Raw genomic sequence first — 12,601 nt, 5'->3', positions numbered from 1 at the left:
TACCAATACCAAACCATTTTACATGTCATACAAAAGATAATCAGATAAACTTAAATAATAAGAAACTTAAACTGTGCACAAAAATAAGGAAGACTCTAATACAATCAAACATTAAACTGATGCTCTAATTCACTGTTCCAAAACAGCAGCGATGGCAGGAGTGAAGCCGGTATGTGTTTGTTTATGTGCAACACGTGGAACACAGGCGACGCTAGTACACGCTACTACATGATTAAGGTTACCAGTTTAAATTAACAGAAATTAAAAGATGTGTCCTGTTTTGAACTGATACTAATACTTTAATGTCGGGGAATCAATACGAATTACAAGGCGATTTATGTGCTGTCCTCCTGTCTCGTTGTTGTTGTGTTACCGTCAATGGGACTGTGAGTTTGTCAGCGTTGCCATGTATCGTGAGAGAAATAAGCAAACCGACCAAAAAAGAAACAAGAACGTCCAGAACGTTACACTTTTTAAACATTTTAATATTATTTGGGCTTGCTGTAAGGCAGGGGTCCTCAACTAGAAATGCTGAAGGTCCACAAATATTTTTTGAACAAGAGTCTCATGCTCACACAAATAAAATTGCTGCGCCCCTCACCTAGAAACAACCAATTACCAAGGTATACAAACCGGGTTTGTATAGCTCTTTCACTTTGACAAAATATTATTATTCACACCTCCAAAAATCCAATTTTGTTTCATTCAACTGAATGTGTGAATGTGAGCCAGTCAGCGCAACATTGTCATCACGACATGCCGGCCCATAATACACACATTAAGAGTGTTAGGTCACATTCTCACCTAATACTTCGGTAGACTCAGATCCGTATGGGCGGGGAAAGGGAATTTTTGCATATTTAATTGGCTGCGGTTTGCCTTCACACTGTCATTCGCAGCAATTGGAAACGCAGCAGGGGGGACCTTTATCAATGTGTTCCGTTCATAAACTATAGCCTACACAGTGAAATCTATGGTGATAAAATTACACTCATAACGTGCATGTGTCGTGCCGTCTGGGACCCCCCCCCCCCCCCCTCTCTCTCTCTCTCTACGCACGCAGCCGCCACACACTGTTCTTTTGGGCATGCAGCACAGCGCGGCATGAGCGCACTGATATAACTCCCCAGTCCCACACAGTAACAGCACTCCATGTTTACGGCACGCACAGACAGACAGAATATTATGTATAGGCTATAATACACTGCAGTGTTTTTATGTGTTTTCTTAAGCAATTGATTAATGTACACGTCCTCATTTCGATCAGGGCTTCAGTCTCCTCATTCACGTCTATCCACAGTAACGGGACATCTTTGCGCTGCGTAAAATATGCCTTCTCTGTCTCCAACTGTGTTCAGCTCCTCACCCGCCACATTATGTTTGCTTCATTTCCTTTATTTACTGCGGATTGCATTCACACCTGCACCGAATCGTAGTCAAGTGCGATTCGAAGCGAAGCGAAACCCACGTTTTTGGGCGGAGTAAAATGCGGTTATTTGCGGCGCATTAGGATTCGAATGAGCCTTCACACCTGCCAAACGAAGCGCACTTTCTGACAATGCGCAGCAGGATTCGTTTTAATCGCAGCAAAGCTCTCTGGTATGAATGCGACCTTAATTGCGTTTCTCGGCATTGATCGAATACAACGGAGAACGCAACTCGCGGTTGCGGTGACTTTTTTTTCTTCTCTTTATTCTGTTTTTTTTAATGTTTTGTTGTGGCTTTCGCCTTTATTTTATATTCTTTATGGAGGGATAGACAGTATAGGCTGACAGGAAATGGGGAGAGAGATGGGGGGTCACTCCCCCATCTCTGTCCCCATTTCCTGTCGGGATCGGGAGTCGAACCCGCGGCACACTGCCAGACTGGATTACCAGCCAAGGTGCCTGGACCACTGAGCCACGGCCCAGGCCTTTTCTCCAGGGTCTGCAGAGAGGTGTGCCGCGGTCCGGTCGTGGACCGCGGTCCGCCTGTTGAGGACCACTGCTGTAAGGTATTAAGTGACTTGAAAATGTTCAAGTCAAGAGGGCTCAAGTCAAGTCTCAAGTCCTTGGCGTTCAAGTCAAGTCTCAAGTCTTTGGTCCCAAAGCAAGTCCAAGTCTATTTTTGATTTGATCAAGCAAGTCTAAAGTCATCAAAATCGGGACTCGAGTCCAAGTCGAGTCTCGAGTCTCGAGTCCAAGTCCCCACCTCTGGTTGATATTCATTTCTATCAGACACACCCCCTTCCTTCCTATACAAACCCATTGTATTGTACCTTCAAACTTACAAAATAATAAGTGATGATGATGATGATGATGATGATATTATAAAATACATTTCTATTGCATTGTTGTGGTAAAGTACAAAAGCTGTGAAAGATTATAGGTCTTGCATGAAGAAAAGTGAAAGGTCCAGGATCCAGACAGACTCTATAGGGAGGTAGGCTAGATCATGGGGTTGATAAACCTTTGATCATCTGTGGCTCGTCAGATGAGCCTTTATTTTGTCAACATGAAAACATATTTGTCTGAAGGTGGCCCGCGCAGTAAGGTAGGCCTATAGGGAGAACTTGATGACCGCCCACTGCGCCCAGGTGTGTGTGGGTTGCTTTCATCTAGCCATGCGTTTCCCTGTCTATACACAAATAGGCCCTATACTTACGTATATAGGTGTCTTTGATTGATTGATTGAAATCTTTATTAACAGTTTGTAGAATTTACAGTACATTTTAAGCACAAACTCAATACAAAGACTGTTAACTGTGAGTGGACGACCCAATTAAGCATTACACTTGTTTACAACAGGGTCCACATTGTTCAATTCATCAAAACATTTAGAGACATACAAATAGACACTTCTATGTAGCTAAAGAACAGAACAGGAATTCATCATAGGAAGCAAAAAGGGAAAAGATACATATACAGTGAGGGGAAATGGGGTGGGGGGGGGGGGATTCAGAGGCCAGTTTCGAATTGCAGCCATCCGTAGGTGCCCTTTGAGAGCGGTTTTGAAGGAGTCAAGGGATTCACATGTCTTAATGACTGTTGGTAGGGCGTTCCACATTTTGGTGGCATAGGAGCGAAAATAATTTAGTCCCTTGTTTGTGCCGAATCTGGGTTGTACATGGTTTGTTGCACTCTCTCTGGTGTTGTGGGTGTGGACTTCGTTTACATTAAGGAAGTATTTAGACAGGTACATGGGTATCTTGGTGGTGTATCGAATCTTGTGGACCAGACCCATTGCAAGATGCTGTACTCTGTCGTCGACCCTAAGCCATCCCAGCCTGTCAAAGTGGGCAGGGGTGAGGTGGGTTCGGGGGGTGAGGCCAAGTCACAACCATTATTATAACCATGATTAGCCTAATCACAACCAGGGCCTTTTAATTAGTGCACTTAGCCTAGTATTTAATGTGAATGAATCATTCACAATCAATAACCTGATGGAATACATCAATTATATGCTACAGCTCCACGCACTGCACAATCATGGCTGCATTTTGCGTAAGAGTGAAATAATGGTGTGTGTCAGCGACTAATTATGTCCACTTTTGTACCGACTGGTCTGACTGTGAGGTATGCTACATACAGAGTAGTAGTATAGGCTTAAAGCGACCTGACACATTGCTGGGGAATAACCATTTACAGCGCCTCGGGGCGATGTGGTGACATTACATTACTTAAGACGAATAAAAGTGACGCTGGGAGGAATGTGCCTATTTAAGCGCGAGGCATGTCAGCGTAATTACTCCACTTGAACATGATGCGTAAAAGAGATAGCCAAGTTCAAGTTCAGATCGGAGTGAAGAGGAGGACCCGGGGTATATAAACCAGCGTGGCTGCTCGCTCTGAGTAATCGCCCTCTTTGAGTGTGAGACTGAGAGCCGACGGGAGAGAGAAGCTCCTACCGCTGACATGTGAGACTGACTCAGCCCGCAGGTGGAATCTATCTCCGAGGACTTGATGTTCAGTGACAGTCAGTGATTGTGCCAAAGCGCGACGCACAGAGTGCCCGTTTCCCTGCATCGAAGTGTTTTTTTTTTCAGGTTTGGCGGAATGTAATGCAAGGAGCAGCTTAAGGGAGGAATATGATATGATTTTCTGCTTAATTGCCAGTTTAGCCGATATTTTGAAGTGTTCAAAAACCCAACAAAACTGTCAGACGGACAGACGCTCGGAGTGGACGAACAAGGCTATACTGTAACTGTACCCATCGCATCGACAACGTGCGCATCAAGACCGCGGCTGATATCGGCAACTGTGAGTTGTCGGAGATAGAATACGGAATATCAGTAGGCTATGGACTAAATATTTAGAGAATAATGTATTCTCTTTCGTCAAGTAGCCCATATAGGCATTGCACTGGCCATGCGCACTGGCCATGCGCTCCCGTTTTTGGTCCTATGGCAAATTGGATGATTTAGGTTGTTAGATTAAAGCAGGCTACGAGTTTAAGTATATTAGGAACCTTAGGTTCAAGTAAATGTTAACCATCAATAACAATTTGGCGCGTTGATGTGCGCAAGGGAAGCATTGCATGGCGGGGTGTCCCGTTTGAGTTAGAAAACACTGTTACCGGCGTTTTCTCTAACGTAGCCTATATGTTGGGTTTGGCCAGTGTAGCCTAATGCCTGAGACATTTTCACTCATAAAGAACCGGACTGAGCCACACAGGCTGGAGGGGAACAACCCGCGGCCTGTTTGGGTCATAGCTGTCCTGGCCAGCGTGCTGATCTTCACCACGGTGGTGGACGTGCTCGGCAACCTGCTTGTCATCGGCTCTGTGTTCAGGAACCGAAAGCTGAGGAACTCAGGTAAGAAACTGATTGTAGCCTAATTAAGCCCAAACCACACCAAAGAGTCGGGTTGGGACAAAACAGTTTTTAAGTACCACACCAATGCAACTCATCGGTCAAGTCATTTTGACCGTTTTTTTAGATTTTGAAGTTGATTAACTTTGCTCATAAAGTTTTCAGAAGGTTCCCCTTCCATGATCTATCATCATCATCCATCATTCATCATTCCATCATCTCAGATATTGTTGATCTGAAACATTTTCTAAATATGAATTTAAGCACATGCTACTTCTGTCCTTTTTTTCTTACCGTAAAACAAAATGCAAGTTGAAGTTGGAGTACCTATATAGTAATCATAAAAGATGGGCCTTTTGGCATATGGGAAACAAATCCTACTTTTACTTTGTCAAAGCAAAGCAAAGATCTATGAAAAGTATTCAGTCCATTGCTCTCCCCAGGTTGGCAGAGGGAGTGTAGCACTAGCACCCAGGATTACACTAGACTAGACAATGACACTGGGTGGAAAAAAAGATTAAAATAATTGTAGTAGCCTATGACTTTTACTTTCTTATCTGTTAAGCTATGCAAATGTAAAAATAGATGAAATAGCTCGCTCGTGCGAGCACACACACACACACACACACACACACACACACACACACACACACACACACACACACACACACACACACACACACACACACACACACACACACACACACACACACACACACACACACACACACACAAAAGCCTAATATCTCCTCTGGCCAAGGGGGAATTCCCCCTTAGGCTAGTGAGGTTTCCAGTGGGAGACTCGGGTTCGAATCCTAGCAGCATTGGAATATGTAAAGTTAGCCTGGAAACCAGACGAATCTGGAAAAAAGCCCTCTAGTCTGGTCATACTAAGCTAATGTAAAGTATATGATTTGAACATGCATGGTAGGCCTACATCAATTTACAATTTAGGCATTTAGCAGACTCTTAATCCAGAGCGATTTACAGTAAGCAGGAAACAAAAACATGGTAATACATCATGAAATTGTCATCAATCATACGTACAGTATGAACAGTGGAATATCTAATAAAACTAACTATGCATATACTATAGTGCTATGTCTACATGAAATGCTATCTAAGTTAGATACGTTGAGCCTTTGCATACGCCTGTAAGGTCGTCTGCGCTAGGGCAAGTGCTACAGCAAGTGCTACGGGCTGAAGAGGTGGGTTTTAATTTTTCAGACTACGACGGAAGACTGGGAGTGAGTGCAGTTCTGATTGCAATGGTGGGAAGTGCATTGCATTCCATAGTTTTGGAGCCAGAACGGAGAAGAGTTTGGGACGTGTGGAGTGTTTTTAGTGAGGGTACTATAGCAGCTTCCCTGCGTTGGCTGATCTGGGTGAGCTGACCATACCTTTGGTTGCTTTGAATGCCAGCAGTTTTGTACTCTGGAGTGGAGAAGGGGGGAGACATGTGAGAATTTTGGCTGGTTGAAGACCAAGCGAGCTGCGGTATTTTGGATCAATTGGAGAGGCTTAGGTGCTTATGCCGATACTGTATAGGCCAGTACGGAGGGAGTTACAATAGTCAAGTTTTGACATAATTATCAGACCTACAGTTATCCTATACAAGTTGTTGTTTAGTCCCAAAATGAGTGTAAATGGTGATTGTAGTAGACAGTTGTATAGCATTTGTAGAAATATTGGGCCTTAATGTATAAATACAAATAATTGTATATATTTGGGCCCTCACTCATTTGTAAAACAAATGTACATCAAATATAATAATAAACTTGGGCAGTGCAGTGCTCATATTATGTCCCATGCACGGCTGCCTCAGGCTCGGTGGGAATGGCAGGCTGACAAAGTCCAATAAAAACATCCATAAAGGCTTGCCCACACACAATGCCTGACATAACAGTAGAAGAGAGGAGCTACCTCAACTATTGATTGATTGATTGGTTGAATACTTTATTAGATAGAAATGCAAACAGCAGCAACAGAGTACAGTCAAACACTTGTTCTAAAAGGATAGCACCAAAAGGTCATGCAGGTTTATGAAACATGACGATCAATGAAACCTTTCAACTGTGTAAAAGACTTGTGAAAGGTACAGTAACAAGCCTTATCACCGGTACAAGAATACTTGTATATATAGTCCTCCCATAGAGCACAGTATTTGTACTATGTTCACAAATAAACAGTGGCGTGCACAGATAGACACTAGGGGGTGCTAGGCCCCCACAATCTAAAACCATGTTTCTATGTCAGTGGTTCTATGATAAAAATAAATAAATAGCAGACCTACAAGCTCTATGAGCTTGTAGATCTGCTATTTTTCAATAGCTAAAGCACCAAAATGGGTTCCTGCCCCAAAATGCGCTGCACAAGGTGCCCTTTTTTTCCCCACTTGAGCACCTGCCCCTCTAAATGTCTGTACACGCCACTGCAAATAAAGGAGAACACATGGGTAACATTAGGTGAGGCCTGGAAGGGGTATCCGAACGTAAAAACAAATCCATTGGCACGGCCCTCACAGTTTACAATTTACAATTTAGGCATTTACCAGACGCTCTTAATCCAGAGCGATTTACAGTAAGCAAGAAAAAACATGGTAAAACATCGTATACATAAAAAAGTCATCATGAATCATACGTATTAAAGCTAAAACCTAACAGTGTATAATGAAACTATGCATATTACTATATAGTGCTATGTCTACATGCAGCGACCGGGAGCAAATGGAGGGAGCGGAGAAATGGGGAAACATGTGCGAATTTTGGCTGGTTGAATTCAATTCGATTACAATTCACCAGGTATTTGATTTGATTCTACGATGCATTTTTCTATATTACTGCACAACATGGCACAATATTTCATCAGTACAAGTGGTCAGATATACTGAACAACATATTTTATTTAGAATGGTATAATATTATTTACAGTATTATAATTATATATTATATATACTTTTTAGGCTTCGATTATCGATGATAAGCACGGTCACCCACATAGATTGTCCAACCCCTAAGGGCACCGCAATTTACCATTGCACTGCAACTAACACCAGAATGAAATCCCTTCAGAGTCAGAGCACAACACTCGCATTGCTCCACTGAATGCGTTGTGTCGCGTTGCGTTCGGACGGTGTCATTGACGATGTCAAGTTGACGTCCGACAACTTGCAGTCTCCAGATCACTTATTTCATGTGACCACTGTCCACTGTTGGTTCTAAAGTGCAGCAATATTCTTCCTAGGTCAGTGTCTACCTGACAAATGTCTACTCACAACAACGTCAAGTCATTTCCATGAAGAATTTCCCTCACAGTTAGCATTATTGGTATATTGAACATGTGCTGAATATTCCATCCAAACTGATTCAGACATAGACATCTTAGAGGTGGCAGAACAGCTGCCAGTTTTATCCTAATGCTTTATACATGTGCCACCCAAATGTTTACCCCAGCTTCCTCTGCTAAAACATGTTGTTTGCTTTGACCCAGGCTCCTGTCTTTCATGTTTCATTGCATTGCGTTACCCATGCTTATGCACATGTGTGTGCGTTAGGGCATTAACATAATAATCGAATAGTCGACTAGTCGACTAGCAAAACACTAGTCGACACTGTTAATTGACATCCGATTATTCGCTAATATTAATTTTTAATATTCTTTTATGATTTTTTTTTTTTTTTTTTTTTTTTTTTCTACAGCAGACATGCAGTCATGCAGCTGTGAGCTCGGTTGTTTTGTTGGTAGTTCGCCAACTTCAGTACTAATCCATTCTTGGCTGATTGTTTTCATATCATATACAAGCCTACTGTACGTGGGTTTTGCCGTCACCCTCACTCGTGTAGGTGCGGTGGGCGGCGGTGGCACTAGCAGCATTCAAGACAGATTTTCTTTGGGAAAAGCATATGCGATATGCCTCATAGGCTCATAAGATCAATGGGGACAACTGCAGTGTGTAAATACTTTTACTATTGGTGAGTTTATTACTGTAGTTTGTTCAACAAGTTAGATTGGAGACGTGTCGTCGTCATCCGGTACAGTAAAGTATAGCAGGAGTTCCTCCTCGCTCTGCCCAATATTATCCAGTTTGGTGACAGTCAAACTACAGTAGCTCTTGCCGTGATTTCATGTTTCTTCATGCTTATCCAACAAAAGTCCAGGCGTGCCGCGTGTGGCATTATTAAAAACAAACGATCATAGTTCTAATAGTCGCAAAAGACTCGCGATGGAGTTAAGTAGTTGATCATCTGATTCATAGCCTGGCAGCCTGCTAGCTAGCAAACCTCCCCCTAGCTTGTAGCTCCTTCTAAAAACCAAAGGAACTGTTGTTGTAACTTGTTGTTGAACATTTATGGTTGTATGAAAAACATCGCAAGGTTCATTCCTTCGCCTCCTCCCCGCTTCAGTCTCCACTCCAAAACATTGTGAACAACGTAACATGCTATGCTGCTCCGTAGAACGGTGCTGCGCATAAAAAATAGCAGATCTACAAGCTCACAACGCGTCCATCCGTGAGTCATTGTGGACTTGCAACTTTGACTTGAAACAGCTGAGCTAATTTCGGCCAACCAGAGCGGCATTCAGCGTAATCTAGTAAGAGTGGCGACACTCGCGTTGACTCCCACTGTAACAATGGAATGCGGAAGTGCTCATTCTATCTCAATGGGATACAGTTCCAATGTTTGGAACTATAGCCCATAGGTGTCGCCACTCTCTTAGTACTATTCCACACGGCCTGCATTGAGTGCATTCACCGGCTCTGTTTTGCTTCACTCGCTGGCTGTTTCAGAACGCGATGTTTTAATGCTTGATTGGATGGAATAAATATCATATTTTACCGCCGACTAATCGACTATAAATCGATTTTGATGGTAGTCGAGTCGACTATCAAAAATCACGTTTGGTTAATGCCCTAGTGTGCGTTGGTGCAGGATGTGCGTGAAGTTGCTTTCATTCACACATAATGCAATCTCTAACTTTGTGTGTGAAACAGTGTGGGTGGAGAAGACAGGGTTGTTCCCCTGAGATTGTCTTTGAAGGGTATTACTGATGGTGTTACTTACAAAAGATCATAGTACATCACAGCAATTCTCTTTATATTCTCTCTCCCTCATCTCTCTATGGTCAGAATAATGGAATGTTGGCATTATGAACGGACCCCTAAAGGGCGAGGTCGCGTGCACGCATCCACCTGGGTTACAGCAGACTGCTGGGTGAGTGCTGCAGTGTCTTGAGTGTACAGGGTTTGATGAGGGCCCAGGTAGGGCCAGGACTTAATTTTCGGGCCTATTGAGGACACAAGTTTTCGCCGGCTGCACTAATAACTTTAGGGCGGGCTCGTCTAGAGTTTGGATGGACAGGTATCAGTCAAAAGGGAGACATCGAAGAGGAAGGACGTGTGGGGTAGGTCAACATATGGAATGTCAGAACAGGTCAGCTCCATATATGGAGATCTAAGGGTTTGAGGTTTGAGGTCAGATGTAGAGTTGCTGGCCGGCTCCATATATGCAGATCTAGGTAATGTCTCCATGTATGGCTATCCAGGGTTTGATGAGGTCAGTGTTGTGTTATTCATATATGGAGACGGCCATATATGGAGCAATGTCACAAGGCATGACGGACTGATGGCCATATATGGTGGCATGACGTGTCACGATGCGTGATGGACTGAAAACCATATATGGAGGCGTGATGGACGGACTGACTGCAGGTTTTCATAGTAATATGCGACCTTCGCTATTATACAGCTTCTTTCCCTATACAACATGAATAAATAAGAATCAAAGAAGAAACATAACTTTTCTTATACATATAAGCATATTATATAATTTGTTATAAGTTATTCCAGGCGGTTCAAGAACAAACAAGTCCTTCCAGCTTCCACCACACAGCAAACCATAAACAAGCATAGGCTAAGTGCCACAAATATTTCCTCATGAGCCTGATGAAACTCTTAAGTGAAATGCGTTGGTTAAGCCATCTTAAATAAAATATGTTGTTTGCATTGAAACATTTATGGGCCTGAATGTGCATTGTGCACATTGTGCAGTTACTACTGAAAACATTTGTGGGTCATGTTGGTTTACTTTCTTGCACTTGCTAGCACATTTTGTCCCACAGAACATGCTGTACATGAACCCATTCTGACCGGGCACCCATTTTGGTGTTGGCATCATGTCGTGCTTTAGCTATTGAAAAATAGCAGATCTACAAGCTCATATCGCGCCACCGAGTGGCGCGATACGAGCTTGTAGGTCTGCTATTTTTGAAAAATCGAAGAGCGACTGACATTTTTAGAATCTGATCTCAGGTCAGAATGGGTTCGTCAGACCAGCGTGTGTCCAGTGGAAACCTCGTATGAATCTGATCTCAGGTCAGAATGGGTTAAGCTGTATAAGCATAGGTGTGATGGCTGGCCCATCTTTTGATCCGTCCATCCAACACTTTGATCCCAAACAAGATATCGCAAAAACTACTGGCTAGATTGCCATGGAATTGGCTGGGCATCTTCATGCTCGCCAGAGAATGAAACCTACTGGTAGTGACCCCAGGGCCTTTCTTTTAGTACCATATTTGGCCAAAATCTTAACCTGCAAACAATATGTATATATTTTTAAATTCAATTTGAATGTATTACAATTTCACAACAAGTCGTCTCAAGACACTTTACATGAGCAGAAGACAGAAGACATGAGATACACATTAGAGGCTGCAAGATGCTGCTCGGTCTATTCAACCAACGTACACAGAATTCTGCTCAATCTGTTTACCATACACTAACACAGGATGCAAGCCCAGCCATTTCCATGCTATCGCAACCGTTAGGCACCCTTCAGGGGGTTCAGGTGCCTATACATCTTAAGTAAACAATTGATCAAAACATTAAGGAAAATAAGTGGCAATGCTGTTTAAAGGCCAATACATGAGATACGAGCATGCAAGAACCTGTGGCTGAATACAATTGAAAGTAGAAGAAAAGTTGATAAAAGGTTAGTCAGAGGTCTCTGCCTACTGTAACCTCTGGTAATCTAAATCAATTCAGCCCACACATTGAATTTAGATTTCCCAAACGTATCTATAAGCGAAGATCTTTGATTGCCTGGATATTGGTTAGATCAATAAAAAGTAAACATGCATGGTTCTTGTTTTCCTCCAGGTGCCTCAGTACAAGACTTAGCAGGGTAGCTGTAGCTCCGCTCCCTCACTTGCCCTGTAGGCAAACTGTATGCCGGGTCCAACACACATTCCAAATTATATTCAAAGGCCTGCGTAACAAGGGATGTAAGGGTCACAGGGCATCACAGGTCATATCATATGTGTCCTCCAGCGAATATATTGTACAATAGAGTTCAAACTACTTTGGCCTGGTCAGGTGTAAGGACTAAGGAGCAGCACAGCTGCCTCTAGGGGAATCTAGCAGGGCTTATATAGGGGATTCACACTGAGACCGTTTACGAATACAGCTGCCTGGTCCCTGCTGGCCATGATTCACATTACCCGAGATTCAACAGCGTACTCGGGTACTTGCATAACACACTTTGATCCTCCAGGTGTGCTTGATGGCTGGCACGCACGGACACTGACCATCAACTCTGCGACATCGTCTCCAATACTTTAAATCCAGACACACTGCATTGCAAATTTGCAATGCCTCTTTGCCCTTACTTCACTGTCAGTCTGCCTGCTATTGTGTCAGTCAGTTCTGTGCTCCAGTGTCGTGTTTGATTAGTTTGCTATGGATTCCACTTTAGCATTATCATTATTTGTTTTACTTTGGGGGGGGGGGGGGGAGTTGCACCACTCAGTTCACACGGG

General features: G+C 43.2%; 1 protein-coding gene across 1 annotated transcript in view; it reads left to right on the top strand.

The window, feature by feature from the left end:
• Positions 1-4,317: 4,317 nt before the first annotated feature.
• The window catches only part of mtnr1bb (melatonin receptor 1Bb), a gene marked incomplete at its 3' end in the record, with an annotated part of 45,337 nt that continues 37,053 nt past the window's right edge, over positions 4,318-12,601 (top strand). The window contains 1 exon segment of the mRNA XM_083793393.1: positions 4,318-4,792. Coding sequence (XP_083649519.1) covers positions 4,606-4,792 — 187 coding nt within the window. The 5' untranslated portion in view covers positions 4,318-4,605.

The sequence above is a fragment of the Protomyctophum parallelum genome (genome assembly GCF_964188405.1).
Source record: "Protomyctophum parallelum genome assembly, chromosome: 1".
NCBI classification, from domain to species: Eukaryota; Metazoa; Chordata; class Actinopteri; order Myctophiformes; family Myctophidae; genus Protomyctophum; species Protomyctophum parallelum.
The sequence above is the reverse complement of the archived record's forward strand: the minus strand, read 5'-3'. Positions and strand labels throughout refer to the sequence as shown.